Source organism: Grus americana, chromosome 12 (genome assembly GCF_028858705.1).
Source record: "Grus americana isolate bGruAme1 chromosome 12, bGruAme1.mat, whole genome shotgun sequence".
Lineage (NCBI taxonomy): Eukaryota > Metazoa > Chordata > Aves > Gruiformes > Gruidae > Grus > Grus americana.
The window spans coordinates 587,850-606,043 of NC_072863.1; the positions used below are offsets into that span (position 1 = coordinate 587,850).

At 55.0% G+C, this 18,194-nt stretch overlaps 1 protein-coding gene across 2 annotated transcripts in view; it reads left to right on the forward strand.

Annotated features, from left to right (window-relative positions):
• Positions 1-4,687: 4,687 nt before the first annotated feature.
• Positions 4,688-18,194, forward strand: part of AR (androgen receptor) — a 60,842-nt gene continuing 47,335 nt past the window's right edge. Inside the window, exon 1 of one of the 2 annotated variants that reach the window (XM_054839515.1) lies at positions 4,688-6,307. In XM_054839515.1, coding sequence (XP_054695490.1) covers positions 5,307-6,307 — 1,001 coding nt within the window. In that variant the 5' untranslated portion in view covers positions 4,688-5,306. The remainder of the gene's footprint in view (positions 6,308-18,194) is intronic. The other variant, XM_054839514.1, reaches the window with a different exon arrangement.

The following is an 18,194-nucleotide window of genomic DNA, read 5'->3' on the forward strand; positions in this document are numbered from 1 at the left end:
TTTATTATTTAAATGTGAAAAAGTATTTCATTAGATAAATAAAGCGCTATCCATGTATAATGCATTGCATCGACTGCACACGGTCCCTGCCTTGTTCCTGATGCTGGAAGTAGTTGATCTCACCCATTCTCATCCCATCTTGACCACAGGATGGAAACAGAAGGTTTGCTGCCTTTCCCAGCCTGTGTGCACGAGTTACTGACCTGGACTAGTCGAACGAACTAAAATGGAAAATCCCCTCTGTCCCTTGAGAAGACACTTGGAAATGACGGTTTAACTTTTCAATAAACTTTAATTTGAGGTGCTCAGGTAGTGACTTCCACCAGGCAAATGGGAAAGATTTCTTTGTGATCCTGGGAGCAAAGACAGAGAATAATGTGATGTTTTCATGTTTAATTTAACTTATTTTTATAAACTATATTAAGTTTAGACATGAATCTAGGGTCTCAATTTTTTAAAAAAAATTGATCAATATGCATTTAGTTTGCATCAGTAAACCACTCATAAAACAAAGGAAAAGGTGACGTTTCTCTTAAAATTATTTTATGCACTTTACGTATTTTATTGTCAAAATATTTTCTGTATTTGTATCTTTTCACTCACAAATGCACATCTCTCCAAACGCCAGGTATTACCACGTCGATACGCCACTCACAGATGTAGAGTAACACCACGGCTGATAGCTCTGACCGATCGGAGACGAGAAGCCAGGCAGCGGATCTTCACCATGCCGGGCACCCAGAGAAGAGCCGGGCCGGAGCGGAGTGCGGCACCCCAGGCACTCGCTGCCTCCTCCACCCCGCGCACACGGAAGATGCTGCCAGCTCCCCGAGCCTCTGGGGCTAACGTGGTTCAGCACTCAAACCTTCCTCCTACTGCGACGCCCCCCCAGCCTTTCCCCTTCACTCCGCACCCAGCCGTGGCAACCTGCAGGAACATCTGCTGCAAATATTCAGAGAAGCCCCTCGTGCTGCATTTTATAAGTTATTTTATAATAAGAGCCACATGTACCTCGGATAGAATGAAACTGCTGAAAAAATATCCGCTTTCACTCATGGCTAATTTTCCATCAAAACGATGCGTTACTCAGTTAGAAAAGCCAGTGGCCACGCGGAGAAGGCAGAGAGGGGCAGGGTCGGTGCTGGCAGCCCCCCAGGAGCTGCGGGCACGGCGGCCACCGGCCAGGCGACACTCGGCTTCGCTCTATCAAAACAGGCGAAACGTCCGCACGTCTCCCCAAACGCGCGTCTCTGATTTAAACCACAGCACTTTCAGATTGGATGTCCACCCCGATGACTGCTTTTAATGCTATTTTACATAACAGAAAACAATATATTGTAATTCTTACACTCAGATTTAACGAATAAACTCAAATACCTCTGGAACGTTGGAAGAGAACGCTCCAGTATTTGTGAGACAGTAAAGCGAAACAAAATACTTTCAGCCCGCCTTAATGCTTTAGCAATAAAACGCAATCAAATGCACGAATACCTCAGCCTCAACCGCTGACAGCCGCACACAAGGTCCAAGCGAATGATCCATAACGCATTCCTCAACTCGTTCTACGGAAACGCTCCGACTCATTTCAGAGAAAGGCACTTATCCGAAGCATGCCGAGGCTCATACTGCTGCTCGTTTTTCACTAATTCGATAGTCAAAACTACAGCTTACCTCGCACACAGACAAATATACATTTGTGTAGGTTTTGCCTGGTCTTTCCATAAACGATGCCGATTTTACTGTGTTGAAATGTAGCTCTCTGAATGTCAGAGCTGAGCTGAGATTGCGGTTGACTTCTAAACTGTAGAAAGTGATTTTATGGAAAGGATTTAACTCAGCTTTAATGAAACCAGTAAAAGAACTTTGAAACACTAAAGGTTAAAGTTACATTTTAATATTTGTAAGATAGTAACTGCAACTAAAACACTCTCTGCATTAGCAGTACTGATTTTTCTTCGTCAACCAAGTATAAAAATTAAAATACATGAAGCCTTTAAAATATAGCCCATGCAGCCATACACATACTGTGCTTAGTTGCCGGCTGGGGCAAATCCACGACACGTACGCGTCCACAAAATCTGTTAACATTTAATAATTTTTCAAAGAAATATGTGAATACCGGGAAAAGATGCAAGATGTCTTTTCAGGGAATATATAATAAAAAAAAAAGAAATAAAAAGAAAAGAAAAATTACCAGCTTCTTCAAATTTATGTAAAGATCTAATCACAAAATTGCTTCTAAAATAATACATCTTAACCACAAAGACCATCCATCAAAACTAAAGCGTTGGCTCTGCAAACTGAGAAGAACATAAACCATTTTGCAGTCTCTCTTTATGTGCATCTGTTGTGATTAGCATCTCCCAAACCCTGGCAGCAAAAACTTCGGAGTGTGGGAAAATCCACGTACCCGCAGGCGCTGCAAAGACAGGGGAGCCAGGAGAGACAGAGAGCAGCAGGACAAACACCAGCCCGAGAGACAGAGCCAGGAGACACACGCGGAGGCCCAGACAGATCCCATCCCAGACAGAAAAGGCTGGTCGAACACAAAATCTTGACTTGTACCGAGGTCTTCACAGCTCGTGGTGTCTTCAGCGTGTACGAACTGAGGACGTTTCTTCCTTGGAGTGGTGGTGTCAAAGTAAGTTCTTCCGGGGCTTGTCCGAATCGCACGTGTGAATAACCCACTTTGTGTTTCAAACGCAAAGCCAGCAGTTTCTTAAAGGGTATTACACTGCATCTCAGCTTTTTTCAATACATTTCTCGATGCTAATCATGAGAATCCTCCCCGTGACGCTTCCCAGAGCCTGTATATTCCACTCCAGAGGCTTGGCAACGGTGGAGGCTGACAGAGCAGACACCGGGACGCACATACACTTGGCAGGTATCTGCATGGATTTGTGGCAACAGCTGATTTTCTGGGACAGGGGATACCACAACACGATTCGGTTGCGAATCCTGGTTTGTGCCTCTAGGTTTTTGCCGTGGTTTCAGAAGCGCAGAGCAGCTTTGCAGTGAAGCTAGGCCGTCATTATTGCTGCGTAGCTGGCAGGAAGTGAGTTCAAACACTCATCTGCATCCAAAAAAAAAAAGGTTCTTTGAACTTTCAGAAAATCTAATTAAGGCTTTACACCAGCTTTTTGAAAAGCGGTGCACACAACCTTACTTCTGCAGGGGACACTTCTCTCACGAGCCTGCCCCATGAAAAGGCATCCTACGTGCCGGCTTTTCCCCACATGGGTACGTGAAGAGCAATTTGTAACGTGGTTAACACTCGGCCACACTAACATCCTCCTTGTCCCCACGGGTTTCTTTGCATCCCTCCGAAGCACCTCTCCGATCCTCCCTTGTCGTGCTCCCTTTCCCCACTCCCGGAGCCGCAGCTCGCTGTTGCTGCAGGGCCGGGCTGTGCCCGAATCACCGGGCTGGGGCTTCTGGGCTGCGCGCAGAGGGGGACCTTGCACCCAGCCTCGGCCGGGCCCATCTCCGGGGATGCAAGGGGAACTGCTGAGACCCATGAGTCTTTAAGAAGGCACTCTGCACGTGTTTTACAGTGCCTCCCTCTATTTTTACCTTTTCAGGTTTTAGCCGTGCTTGTCATTAAAAGCCAACGTGGTATTTCATCCATAGTGAAAGCCTACGAGGTCTCTCCGCAGATGGTCTCCCTCACGCACGGCCAGGAGGAGCTGGGCACAGCCCCGGGCTCGGCACTGCCCCGGGGGGTGGCAGCCCCTGCCCGCCGCCTTCCTGCCCCACCGGTACCGGCCGAAGGCGAGGTCCAGGGGAGCGATGCCGTCCTCGCCTTGCGCACCGACCCTCTGCTTCCCCAGCGACTTTGTGGACGGGAGGTTGGGTTCTCTGGCCACTCAGGCAGTATGGAGGACACTGCCAAATTATGCTTGGCTGTTCGTATTTATTTTTATCTTCTATGGCTTGTAAAAATGCTTTTAAAAGACTGGACGTGATGCTTCGTTTTCCTGAGTGGCTCCACTTCTCCATTTGCAACAAATTCTTACTATTCCCCCTTTGAACGCCTATGACTCCACTACCAGGTTGCCTGGGAGTGGTGCCCACTGGAAGTTGCTTTAAGACTGTTATTACAGGACCAGTAAGGGGAGCTCAAGTCTTGTTTATGGTAGGTCCTACACTAACGATGTCTGCTAGCTAGGTCTTTTTCAACCTTGCGTGTGACCAGAGCGGTGGTACGTACGCGCAGGATGCACGGACCTGCGGCTTCTCGCTGCTGGCGAGCGGGGATTAGCGCAAGAGGCGCAGCAGCGGACGGCGGGAGCAAACGCTCCCCCTCGGCGAGGAGAGGGCGGCCGGGGCCCCCGGGTACGGTGCGAGGTGCGCGGGTCCGAGTTAGACGGACCCCTCCGCCAGGCCCGGCCGGAGGAAGCTGTTGAGCACCGACCACGCCAGCGCACGAGGAAAAGGAGCGGGTTTTTCTGCTGAATTCCGCCCAGCTGTGCGCACTCCGCGGGCCGGGGAGGAGGGACAGCGAGCAGAGCCGTCCCGGGACGGGGCCCGCCGGGGCCGCACGACCGCGCTCGCCCGGCAGCCGGGGCCGCAGCCTCCCCCCCTCCCCACGCAGCGGCCGGCGGGGAACCGGGGCAGCCGCCGACCCGCCCCCGCTCCGCCCCGCTCCGCTCCGCCCGGCCGGGGCGCGGGGAGGCGGGCCGGGCGCTCGCCCAGAGGCCGCGGTGGCGGGCGCTGTCCCCAGGCGGGCCGGGCCGGGCGGCCCCGTCCCGTCCCTCTCCGCCCGTGGGGGCCGGCGCCGGTGAGGCACCGAGCCCAGAAATTGCGGCGAAAGCCGGCGGCGGCGCTGCGGCCCCGCGGGGCTCCGTTCGCCGCCCCCGCCGCCCAGCCCGGCCGCCGCGGAAGGGGGGAGCCGAGCCGAGGGCAGGGGCGGACGCCGCTTGCCTCCGCGGCGGGTTACCGGATTAATCATTGCAGAGCCCCTGGACCGCGCCGGCGGCGCGGGGCGGTCTCCCCCGCCGCACCTCCTTCCCCCGCAGCCTGCCGCCCGCGCTCCCCGCGCCGCCGCTCACACGGACCGCAGGCAGCCGCCCGCGGCGGCCGCACCTGCCCGTTGCCTCGGCTCCAACTTTTCCTGCCTGTTGCGCGCACCGAGCATCCCGCCCGCCGCTTCCCGCCCCGCGCCGCCGCTCCGCCGGGGATGGACGCCGCGGGGCAGCGCCGCTGCTAGCCGGCCCGGCGGGCGGGCGGCCGGGGGACGCCTGCCGGGGCTCTCCGCCCCCGCCTCGGCTGCCGTTGCCATTTTCGCTGCCCCGCGCTCGGCGGGCATGGAGGTGCAGCTGGGGGTCGGCCGCGTCTACCCGCGGGCGGGAGGCAGGACCTTCCGCGGGGCTTTTCAGACCTTCTTCCAGAGCGTCTGCGAGGTTTTCCAGGCGCCGCGGGACGAGCCGGGCGCCGGCCAGCAGCCGCCGGCGTGCGCGCCCTGCCCGCCGAGCCCCCGGCCGCCGCCGGGCTCGCCCACCTGCCTGCCGCCCCAGGAGCCCCGCGGCGCCGCGAAGGCGCTGCCGGCGGGCGGCCCCGCCATGGGCTCGCCCTTCCCCTGCGCCGGCGAGCTGAGGGAGCTGCTCTGCGAGGCGGGCGGGCTGCCGCTGCTGCCGCCGCCCGAGGCCGAGCCGGCGCCCAAGGAGGACCCGCTGGGCGACAGCGCCAAGCAGCTCTGCAGGGCCGTGTCCGCCTCCATGGGCCTGGCCCTGGAGGCGCTGGAGGCGCCGGGCGAGCCGCTGCCCCGCGAGGACTGCATGTTCGCGCTGCCCGCCGGGCCGCCCCGCGCCCCGCGCCCCGCCGGCGGGGACCCGCCGGAGCCGCCGCCCGCCCCGGCCGCCTTCGCGGGCGCCGAGGCCGCGCTGGCCGTCGACGCGCCCCCCGGGCCGGGGCTCTACCGGGGCTCGCCGGGCCCCGCGGCGCGGCCGCCCCCGGGCTTCAGCCTTGCGCTGCCGCCCGCCCGCATCAAGCTGGAGAGCCCGCCGGGGCCGGCGGCGGGCGGCGGCTGGGACGCCCCGTGCCGCTACGGCGCCGAGATGGCCCCGCCGGGCCCCGCGCCCCCCTGGCCCGCCTTCCTCGCCGAGGAGGGGCAGCTCTACGGGCCCTGCGCCGAGCCGCCCGCCGGGCCCTTCGGCTGCGGGCGCGGGCCGGCCGCCGAGACCGCCGACTTCCCCGCCGACGCCTGGTACCCGGCCGGGCGGGCGCCCTTCGCCGCCCCCGCCGCCTGCATCAAGAGCGATCTGGGGCCCTGGGCCGAGGGCTACGCCGGCGCCTACGGCGATGTCCGGTGAGTATCCGCGTCCCGCCGGCACCCCGCACCCTACCGGCACCCCGCACCCTACCGGCACCCCGCATCCCGCCGGCACCCCGCATTCCACATCCCGCCGGCACCCCGCACCCCCGGCCGCCCCGCCGCCTCCCGCAGCTGCCCCGGCAGACGCCGGGGGTCCCGGCCGCCTCTGTCCTGGCTGCCCCCGCCTCGATTCATCGCTGCGCTGTCGGAGCCTTCCCTTTCACCGAAATGCTGTCACTTGTGACTTACTAGGCAAGACCGTGCCAGAAATACTGCGCTAAACTCCCGGTATTCTCCGCCGTTAAGGTCGATTGCAGTCGCCTCATTTCATTAGGGTCCGTTATCCCCCTTCTCTCGGCTGCTGGAAGCGTGCGGGAGTCGGGACACTGCGCTTCAAGTGCAGACCGATCTTGAGATGGAGTTAAAATTCTCCCTGCACCTTGCTCCGCTGTGAGCTAGACGAATGGGGAATGCGCTGTGCAGAACAGGCTGAAACTGCTGAATGTAGAGGCAGAGAAATACTGCGTGTGCTTTGAAGCTCTGATTTAAGTGCAGATAGAAGATGCGTTTTAAAGTAGAGATAGAAGAGTATTTAGGAATACAGCAGGGGAGGACAGGTTTATGTGTTTGAGAAGAAGGATTCGATGAGAAGTAATTTTTCCTCAGAAAAGGAGATTAACGGTCTCTGTAAATTAGGTATACACAATCTAAACCAGCAGGCGTATTGCATCATCACCTTTCATCGTGGCAAAACGCATTGTTGCGTGAGAATCGCTGCAGCCGAGAGAAACGGCAGTGAGAACGTGACTGCGAAAGGATTTTTCTGCTGGTCAGAGGTAGCCCCAGCCACAAGTGGTTGTTACGGCCTCAGCCGGGGTTTGCATCGTTGGAGTTTCATCTCCACGTGCTCCCCTGTGGTAGTGTGTGTGCTGGGAGCAAAGACTGAAATGAACAGCTAGATTTTCCCCTTAAATTAGCACGGGGCAAATGCATCACACTCCTGCTTCTGTGCTTGTTTTGCTGCTTTAAAATGCTCACAGCTTTATTTGGGCAGTGCAGTAAATATCATCCACACAACAATTTACTTGGGGATTTTACGAAGACGTTGAGGGCTTCGCAAAAAAACTGGGATAAAAGTAAGGAAAGGTCAAAATGAGTCCAGCTGTGAGTGTCGTGTGGTGGCAGGAGTTGTGTGTACCCTGTGTACGTTCCTCTGACGTCTGCGTAAATCTCTGCTGAAATCAGTGCAGAGTGAGCAGGGGTGAATAAAGTTGGAAAAGTTTAACTGTCCAAACGCTGTCAATGGACGATGCAGGTTTTTGACAGCAGAAGGCTCAGCCTGGCGATGGTTTATTTGCCTGCGAAACCCGTGCAATAGAATCCCTCACAGACAGGGAATGTCGCGGTAAGAACAAGTTTGGGCTTACGTGGTGGTCAGCAGGCTGGACCTGGGCAGCAGGTAAGTTTTGCCCGAGTCTTGCTTTTGAGATAAATGATGTCCTCCCTTATTCCGGTAGGAAATGCTGTATCCTCATCTTCCTTGTAGCTCTGTTCAGCATGCTGCATCCGTGTTCCCGCTTCCCCTGGCACAGCGGCTCCGAGGGGCCTGGGCTCCCGCCGGCAGACTTCTGCAGGAGTCAGTGGCATCGAGGCTAGCCCAGGGAGCTTCTGAAATACCATGATCTTGTCCTTTGATCTCGGTGGCTCATACAGCGTTACCTGGCTGCTGCGAGCGAGCAATGGACGGACAGTATTTATACCCCTCTGTGTGTTCGGATGCAATTTTAAAATGCTGTAAAGAAAGTGGAATGCTCCTTTGTGGTCTGGCTAAAGCCGTACGGGTTAATTGCTGCCGGGTTTATATTTCATCCTAACAAAGTCTCCACTAACTTTACGGTGTGCTACCTGTCCATTGCTCTGGCTTTGAATTTTCTGCTGGATACGCAACAGTGCCAGTGCAATGAGCAGCCCCCGCTGCAGCCGGAGCCGATGGCAGCGGATCGCGTACCAGCTCAGCAGCGCTCGTGCGGAGGGAAGGCCATGGGAATTAAACCGCTTCGTAGTAAAGGTCCCTCACTGAAGGATGGTCTGCTTTGGACCTGTACTCCCCTGCTAGCTTCTAGTGCTAGGTGTAGGTTCCTGCCCTACGTGGCACTGCACAGAGAGCTTTCCGCTCTCGGAAATGTAGTCTCAGCATTTTCCTTGGGAGTGGCGGAGAGCCCTTCTGTGGGCTCACTGCAGCGTCACCCGCCTAAGGAGATCTGCGCTTCAGATCCCCGCAGGGCTGGCAGCGGCAGCTGCAGGCGCAGCCCGATCTTCTCTGAAGAATAATAAAGAGCATTTTAAGGTGTGTTGCACCTAGTTCTTTTCACGTTTTGAACGGTCCTGCTTTGTGCTAGCGGGATCCCATCTCTTCCCTGCGAGGTGAACCTCCCTCCAAAACCCCAGCTCTGCTCTGGTGCAGGCTGGGGCGGGGGTAGATGGGTCTTTCAGAAGTTAGAGACACGCTCTGCCCTTCAGACATGACCCAAAAGCAAGAACGGTTTCTTAATATGTTGGGGGAGTTGTTTACATTTTCCCTTTATGTAAACTACTATCAGTTTGGGTTTCAGGGCTCCTAATAGGAGAGTTTCTACTTCTAAAGCCGTGAGGGAGGGGAGCTGGATTGCTTGAGGGGGAAAATCGGGTGCTGGCTTCCACCTCGGTCCGGGATACAGCACGCGCAGCTCATAAAACAAATGCCGTCAGCTGCCGGGCGATGCCTTGGAAGCCAGCGGATCCGACAGGACCGAATTACGGTGCCCCCTCGGCAGGAGCCATCCTCGCCCTCTCAGGTCGGGGTTGGTGGTCTCCAGGCGCAGAGCGTGGGGGGGTGCGGGGTGGGACGGGTGCTCGGAGCGGCGCGGGTGCAGATCCGTAACTGCTGCCTGCCCCTTTGCTTGTGCAGGGCGGGATTTGTCTGGGTTTAGAGGCACCGAAACATTGCAGAGGAAACAAAGTAGGCATTAACGCAATTTGATTTAATTTACAGCTTTTGGTATGGTGTACCTGATTGTGCCAGTAATGCTTATGTATAATTAGCAAATTAATCCAAGCTTTTGTTACTCTGTGGGCTCATAGCTGTTTATCTCTGCGCGCTGGTTATTGCATAATTATTACCAACAGTCTTCGAGGTGACTAAATAACCTGTTTTAAGAGCGAGACGCAGCACCGGTAGAATAATTCCAAAGTTACGGCGTCAGACCGAGTTGTGAGATCAAAACACACTGGCAGTGAAGTGGCGTAGGCCTATTTGGTTTAAATTATAGTGGAATCAAGGAAGGTGCTATGACTGAAGCAATGGAAACAAAGGTGATAAACGAATTTAAGGGGTAATTGGCTCAGAAAAATCTAGCTGTCCAGGTAGTTCCAGACTTTTTTTAAGTGGCGCTTGCTATTACTACTGTTACCTGTTTGGTGTCCCTGTGTTTGCTGGTTACACCTACCTGCAGATTCCTTTCTTCAGTTCGGTTGTAATCAGCTTGGGCGAGTGCCACGTGTTTATGCATCACCTGGCATAATGGCTATATAATCCTTTTTGTGGCCAGCTGTGTAATTGTGATACTGCTTAAAGATAACACCTGTAGTAATTTCTACCTGCCGAAGGAGATAAGTGTCTGATAAAAAGATGGGGGCAGGTTATTACACTAACAGACAGCCGAGGCAGGAGGCCGTTCTCGGTGCTGCCCTCGCTCCCAGCCGGTGCCCAGCCGCCGTCCGTCCCGTGCCCGCCTGGGTGCTGCTTTGGCACCCCAGGAGAGGTCTGGGGTCCCGACCCTCATCTCCGCACTGGTGGGGCTCAAAAACCCACGGGAAGGGGGTGACCCTCCCGCCTGCTGTTGTCAGGATGACCTTTCTGCTCAGGCGAATGGCGATATTATGTTAAAATTACTTTTGAAGACAAGCGGTGCATGGAAGAATGCTGTTTCCCAAAGCCTGTCCCTCTGGCCAGCTTCGTAATACGTACTCGTGGTCCGCAGCTGCTGGTACGGATCCATGGACAGCGAACCTCGAGTGGCTGGGAAAGTCATCAGTGTGCTAAAGCTTTTTGATGGTTCCCGATAAAGGGAGAAGAGAAAGCATAAAAAAGAACTCTTCCTCATCACCTTTCAGTTCTCGTCCCTCCTGGTAGTTTTGGACACAGAAGACAGCGCCAGTCCTGCACCAGCACCGTGTCTGGTCTAGGGAACTCAGGACTCCTTTAACTGTGAATTGGCACGCTATCAGGCTACGACAAGACGCTCATCTGTCATGGCTTGAGTTAAAGTTGTGAAACAAGTGATACTCTGCGGCTGGGTAACTGGAGTAGCCGGGATGTTAAAGTTCTGCTCAAGCCTTGTTCTTGCAGAATAGCAGCGGGTGCAGCGAACCCCTCGTGACCAGGGAGAGTGGCAGAGACGGGCACCACCGGCTTCCCTGCGGCTGTACCGGGAGCACGGCACCTGCGGTTCCTTTTTCTTGCTCCTGAGCGCTGCTATCTGAAGAACTCTGGCGTGCAAGCCAAAGCTCATTGATTTTCTCCCATGCTTAGCTGGTTGACTTGTTTTCATTTCATTTTGAGGGTGCTGATTTATTGAGTCTTTCCCATGAGATTATCCTTTTCCACAGCTAGTTACCTCGACTCTGCACGCAGTGGTGTGAGCGCAGCGAGTCGCCCTTTCTAGAGACAGGCTCTTTGACTTGACACTGGGTGCACGCTGCCTGGGTCCTGATGGCGTAACACGCGGACAGCCTGGCCGTTTTCTTTTGAAGATGCCCAGAACCACCCAAAAAACGTTCCAGACTGGAAGGATCACGGCCCTTGTGTTATCACGCTGGCTGAGCCCATGGGAATTAAAAAAGCGTTGGTACTCTCAACCCTCACGCAGGGTTGTGCGTGCCGGGGCAGTGGCCCGAGCGCAGCGCTGGAAGTGGTGGAAGCTCTGCCCGAGGGGCTGGCACGGCCCTTTCCTTTGCCATTAAACTGGCATTTGTGGCTGTGGCAATGAATGAAGGGAAAACAACTGTTTCCAGTGTTCTTCCTTTTCCAACTTGCTCCTTCCACTCAATTGATTTTGGTTCTGGGGTATTCCTAGTGTTTCCGTAGCATATACCAAGTATCATAAAATGGTCTCCCTCTTTTTTCCCCCTCCCTCCTCTTCTGTCCTTCCCTCTCGTGCTGACTCTCCTTCTCTCCAGCTCTCCCTTTACCATTGGGAAGGGGAGATGTGTCACCTTGTTAAGGCAGGGGCTATGGAGGGCAGACACACCGTGTGTTTGCGTGGGACCTGCCCCTCCGCTCTCTTTGCTTTTTCACCCGTTCATTATAAAGCTGTTCAAGGGCAGACTTTGCCCCATCCTCTTCTCCCCATGCCTTGAATTTCTGAGCTCTTACACCCTCTGGAAACTGGTTCCAAAGTCTTATGCTCGATATCAACAGTGATTATTTCCCCCCACCAGTTTCTCTTAAGTGCTGGTTGCAATGACAGGATGAGCTCTGCAAGACACTTGGCGTAGAGAACAGTGGCTGAATTCAGAAAAAATCACCAAAGAAATAATGCATAAAGAGCTGTAAGAGTGTTGATGGGTTTGAGTTATACAGGCATTTTGTGTGCTCTGTCCTGCATTCCTGGCCAGGAAGCAGTAAAGGATTTGCCCGTGACAGCTATTCTCCTACTTGTACAGCTTTTGTATTTTTTCTGCTGTCTGCAGTGCTCACTGGTATTTATTTGTTAGGCAGATGCTAGCTGTGCTCCGCATTACTTCCTGCAGCCAGTCTATCGTATCACCCGTTGGTTTTCCTGTTGGGAGAACTTAATTCCAGCCAAAGAGGGCTAGTTAAAAATTGGGAGTGATTTGGTGCTTTTTCTGAGGTCAGAAGGGCAATGTATTTCGAAATACTGATTGTGAATGAGGGATAAACCACGTTTTGTAGCCCGCGTAGGAACCTAGGGCTATCCATATTGCCGTATCTGAAAGAAAACTGCTCCGGTGCTCAGCTGCGTCTTTGCGCACGTGTTTCGTTCTCGGGACGGACATCGGCTCCGGTGCAGGATCAGCACCGTGGGGACGGACATCGGCTCCGGTGCAGGATCAGCACCGTGGGGACGGACATCAGCCCCGGTGCAGGATCACACCCTCTCTCGGGACACGTCTCCCCGGCGCTGCGGCCACACGCGGAGCGGGAGGTCGGTGCTGCCGGCGGGCCCCTGGCAGCGCGGCCACGCTCGGTGATGATCTGTGCACCGCGCTGCCGAAGGCACCTGCGGGCACGGGGCAGGGGCCGTGTCGTGCCGAGGAGCCCGGAGCCTGCAGTGGGTTGGCGGGTGCTCGTGTCGGGAGCACGCCGCTGCCGCCAGCGCGTCCCCGCAGCCTGGAGCGGGCGATTCCTGGAAGTCTCTGCCGCTGGCCCCTTGCTGCAGAGCCAGGAAGGTGTGGGACCGTCCCGGCAAGAATTAAAGCAGAAACACTGTAGCGAGGCGGTGAACGCTGGATGCCATCGGCCGCCCGGGCAGCCCCTCCGGACCGCGTGCGGCCCCCCTCGCCTCCCTCCGAGGACCCTCCAAGGCCACGCTTGGCTCCGGGTGGGAGGCAGAAGTTCGCCCTGTGCCCGGGCCGGGGTGGCACCTTCCAGTTGCATCTCTCGGGCGAATGCAAGACAAAGGCACGCGGTACTTCCAGAGCAGATTTCAGGTGGGCGGCTCAAGGAAAAAGGACGGCGAAAGCCGGAGCTGATCGGAAGCCGGAGTCTGTGCGTGGTTGGAAGGGATGCCTCTCACACGTGTGCTCTGGAACTGGGAGGAAATCTGGAAACGTTGCCATTTCCTGCAGGAAGAAATTCCAAAATTTCCTAAAATATTGGAAATTTTTTTAGTCGTATGGGAATGTTCTGTTTTGGTATGACGAAAGCAGTTTCGTTTCACAGAGTTAAAAATAATTTGTAGTAGAGAGCAGTAGTTCAGGTCTTTGTCTTTCTCTGTCATTCATATTAATTACATTTTTGTCTCAGCACTGAGCTTCATTCATATTTTATAAATTGCTGAATTTAAAATGGCTGTCCTAATTTGCCATTTCTGTATCGGCCATTGTTATTCTAATTGGCTTTCAGTCTGTACTTGGCACGCTCGCTGGTGGCTGTCCACTGGGATGCTTCAGTAGGCTGTTTAGTTTGAAATGGATACTTTCCACTTGTGATTGTAGGCTAAAATTACAAAGTTAAATATAAAAGAAAAAAATCGTATTATTTTATCATCCAGTGGAACATTTTAAATTTATCAAATGAGCATTTACTGAAAGAAAACTATTCTGTGGGAGACTTTATACTACTTCTAGTAAAAACCATTTGTTCTCTGGGCTGCTCTGGTAGATCTCAAAGCTCTGTGCAGCAGTTGTATGACTCAGACAGTGAACCATTGGAAATAGATAGAAAAAATGAAATTCCCCCTTGCACAGACGTTCAGCATCTTTCCCAATGAGATGCTCCCAGGTGGGGCTGCGGTGTGAGTTGTTAGAGGAGGATTTTAGTGTTTGGTGTGTTGCAAGGTGATCTACGTGCCCGGAGAGGTCTCAGCTTTGCCCCTTTCGCTCTATCCCCCCTGCATTCCCCTGTTGCATTTTCAGGGTGTTGGCAGTCTTGAACGCATTTGCGAGTGGAAAAAAACCCAGCACGGCATTGTAAGCCAGAGGGCAATGCTAAGCAAGAAGCTTCAGATGAACCTAGCTGCCCGAAGGGCTTATGAGACATGGTAGATTCCTCCTCTTGTTCAGTTCATTTCAATATTTTTTTTTTTGCAATTTAAAGTGAATGTTCTTATTTTGAAGAATGTTTTCTGCCAAAAGGGACATCTGCACCAGAAACCGACACAAGGCGAATCCTGCAAAATCATCTTGGACAGACTAAGTGGCTCGTGTCAGCTGGGGAGAGGCTGCTCTTTGACACCACATCGAATTGGTGACGTGGCGCAGAGGGCATGGGCGCCTGTCTTTGTTCTTACTGTTAGGTAAGATGTGAGCATTTACCAGAAATGATCTCCTCTCGCCTTGGATGAACCCATTTCTACACCACGTTCGTAGAATGCAGCAGCGGCAAAGCTTTCTGCGTGGGTACCAGATCCTTTCCAGCTCTTTTTGCCCCTCAAGAGAGCCGGGAGACAGCATGCACAAGAGGCAGATGTCCTGTCTCCCTTTTTGGTGGAGCGTTTATGCCCGGTACACAATTAAGAGACAGATACAGGCTTGTCATCTCTTAATACCTGGCCAGCGCAGGCATGCCATCGTGTCTCTGCCTCCTGTTCTCCTCTTGTTTTCACAGCTGCTGGATTGCAAACTAAACCGGGGTATTGCAGCTTCCCGTGGCTGCCAGGGGCAAGAGGCAGCCCCGGAGTGGACCTCGCCGCGTTCTGCCCAGACCAGCACGGCAGCAGGCGCGGCTGTGGCAGTGGAAGACGGCCAGCAGCATCTTCTGTGAGTCTTTGCTTCAGCTGGACCTTCTCCTCCTCCCGCACAGGTACCAGCAGGGAACACCTGGAAGATCCTCCCTGGCCACTGCAAGTCTTCTGCGCGGGAAGCAGGCGCAGCGGCGCGGGCTGAGAGGGACCGCTAACCCGCTCAGAGTCCTTCCTTACAGCCCAGGCGTCATGGCCAACGAGCGGGGGGAGGCCCCAGGGCCGCTGTCTGGATCTCGTTAGTGTTCTTTGAAGAAGTCTTGGGGACAGCAGTGGATGCGTTACCTTCCAGCGCGCCGGTAGGACGCGGTGAGTGCTGAGGGGTGATGCCGCCGGGTGTTAGGATGCTGCCACACCGACAGCGAGATCCAGCATTCGCCCGTGGGGCATCCCTGCCCTGCTGCAGCTCGCCTCAGGTGGGAGCCCTACCGAACCTGCGTCCAGCTTCTTTTCCCTCTCACCCTCGGCTGCGAGGGCAGAGCAGCCAGCCCGGAGGGTTCTTCCCCCCGTCTGTACTGGGCCTGGCACGCTGCTCACTGGGTTTGGTTGTTGGATGCAGGATGCTGTGCTTGTGCCGTACCGTTTGAGCACCGTGCTGCACGTGCATGAACCATCGCCGCTTCTCTTCTGCAGCCCAGGGGAGCCCCGATGGCTGCGGCGCCCGCAGCACGCTCCCTGGGCGAGGGAGCCGAGCACGGGCTCCTGGGGTGCCGGCAGCGCAGGGGGTACCGCCGTGCATCGAGTATCGGCACACGCACAGGGCCTTACAGAGGCTCGTTTCGCTCTGCATGAGGGCTTTAAATCCGTGAGTACAAAGTGTAACTTAGGATTTGACTTTGAGTACGAACAGGTGGAGCTGTTTACGAAGAAGGAGCTTTTAGCTGATACACAAAAGCACATTCGTTTTCTTGTAGATCCCTTGTAGTTCAGGTCTTTTGCAGTGAGAGTGGTGCTGGGTCGTATGACAGAAAGCTGAATGAAAATGCTGATTTATTTTGGGGAGTGAGCAGCAAATCTTAAATTCTGTGTACATCCTTAGGGGTGAGAACAATACACTTCCAGTGGCCCCATCGCTCACAGTTTTGAGTTAGCACCTAAGTGAGCAGAGTGGCAGGAGCCTCAGCTTGGACATCCAGAAGCTTCGGGCTGCAGTTGCAGAGTGGCGAGCCTTCCTTTGGAAAGAGTTTTGGGATCCCAGGGTGGGAAAGCAGGTCTGATTGTTAACAGTGTTTGCTTGAAAAAGCTAGAGCCTATAAAAGAAGCTGTTTTGTGAACTTCACATTTGTGCCGTGCAGCAGAAAGCATGAATTTTGCTTTGAGCCTGTGGAAGAAGTTGACGTTTCTCTGCGTGTCTGAGCGCTGCTGACAGCCCCGCTGTCCTGCTGACCGGGTGCTTTGCTGGCGAGCGAGGCAGGAGCCTCACCCATTGCTGTGCTCATGTGCTGACAGCAAAGGATCCTCGTGGTTTCCTGTGATCCCAGTGGAAATCCCAAGGGCTGAGGCTGTGGGAGGCATTCACCCTCTGCTTGCAGTTCAGGCGGAGCGAGTTACATCTGGACCCTGAGGAAGCTGGTAGCCGGGCAAGCGGGGGTCTGGTTGGGCTGGTGAGCTGCACTCTTGACCGGGTGAAAACATCTGTCTTTTGGGAGGGAGACGTTTCAAGGCTTGGGATTTACAGAGTACAGGGCAGTATTGGTGCAGGGGAAGGGAAAAAGACGTAGAGATGCTGGTCATTTTCTGTCAATCAATGATTCTCAGCATTTCGAGATGCTGGTTGTGATAACAGGGCCGTGAGAAGTCAGCGCCGGCAGTTACGGTGGGAAAAGGAGGCGAGATGAACCTCAGCTCTGGAGATGGGTGGCGGTGGGGGTGCTGGGCTGGGGGTGCTGGGCTCCGCCAGCCCCGGCTGCCTTGGCACGGCTCGGCTAGCATCGCGCCGACGCCTTGGGGCACCAGCCTTCATTCGGTCCACGGGTCCCTGGGGACCTCTGGACTGCGTTAGGGGTCCGTGGAGGGTAACGGCCAAGTATCTGTAGGTTTGGGTGTGCTATACGGGGCACCTGGCTGCATCTGTGTGGATGAGCATTCCTGGGTTTGGAGTTGGAGCGACCTCGGCCAGCCCTGACCTGGCGTCTGAGGCTGACTGCTGCGCAGAAGCTGGGCTGCTTGTTTTCCTGCGGTGGGAGAAAGCAGTTCGGTCGCTTTGGGATTTTAACTCAGACAGGCTGGTGGCCCTGCTGTCGCTAGCCGCTGCACGCTGTGCGGACCAGAACTGGCTTTATTTTTTAACAATAATAGCGATCTGAGTAAGCTCATTAAAATAAAAAGGACCTGACCCAGTTGTCATGGCAAAGACTTGTAATGGAGGTTCTTCATCCATATTCCCTTTCCCTGCGTCCACTGCTGTCTCCGTCTCCGCTGATCTGCCTGCGCCGGCTGTGCTACTCATCCACGTCCAGCTACAGCTGAATCCTTCTGCCGGCTCTGGACGTGGGGCAAAGCGAAGGAGGGGCTGCCCCCGGAGCGCCCCGCAGCCCCGCATCGCGCGGGGTGCCTTGCTCACCCGGGCACGCTGCCTGCAGCAGCGCTGGCAGTTGTTGCAACGTATGTTTGTGGTTTATTCTGCTTTTAAAATAATGGTTGCAACCCCGATTCTTCTCATGGGTGTTTTTAAGTGAAGTTCAATGTATCCTCTAACAGTAATAAAATATTAATGGTAATAGTACTTTGTGTTTTTATGGCACTTTGCTTCTGAAGCACTTAGGAGCAGCAATTCATTTAGCCTGCAGGCAATCATGCAAAATAGGTATTATTCCTTCTCCGTAGATGGGGGAGATGAGGTTTGTTGTGAGCCAGCGGCTTTGGCAGCAGTCCCTCAGCTCGCGTGAACCGCCGTGCTCCCTGGCAGCCGTCGGAGCTGGGCTCCTGGGGGCCAGCTTGGGTTTTGTGCCCGGTTTTGGGAGAGAGTCCTGCAGAAGCGTACTTGTGCACTGGACTTTACGCCCTGTCAATAGTCCCATTTACTTTAGCAGACCCGAGCGCTGTCCTCGGGGATGTCTGACCCCATTCAGCTCCCGGGCGGCGGACGGTGTTTGCAGGAGAGGGGTTACAGGAATGCAGTGCTCACCTCGGGCGATCCGAGCTGGAGAGCCTCCGCGGTCCCCGGATGCCTGCCCGGGCAGCGGGGCAGAGGGAGGTGGGACGGGTGGGGAGGGCGGGCTTGGCTCGGGCTGCTCTCTCACCTCTGCTTTTTTCCTGTTTAGTGCAATCGGAGCAGAAGCCAGAAAGAGCAAGGTCACCTGCGCTCCTCTGTGGTTTCAAACTCCCCGGCTCCCCGTCTGAGGAGGCCTTTTTAAATAATGAGAACAAACAAAGTCAAATGCCGACACGTCCTCAGAAGCGGTGAGAATGATTTGTCA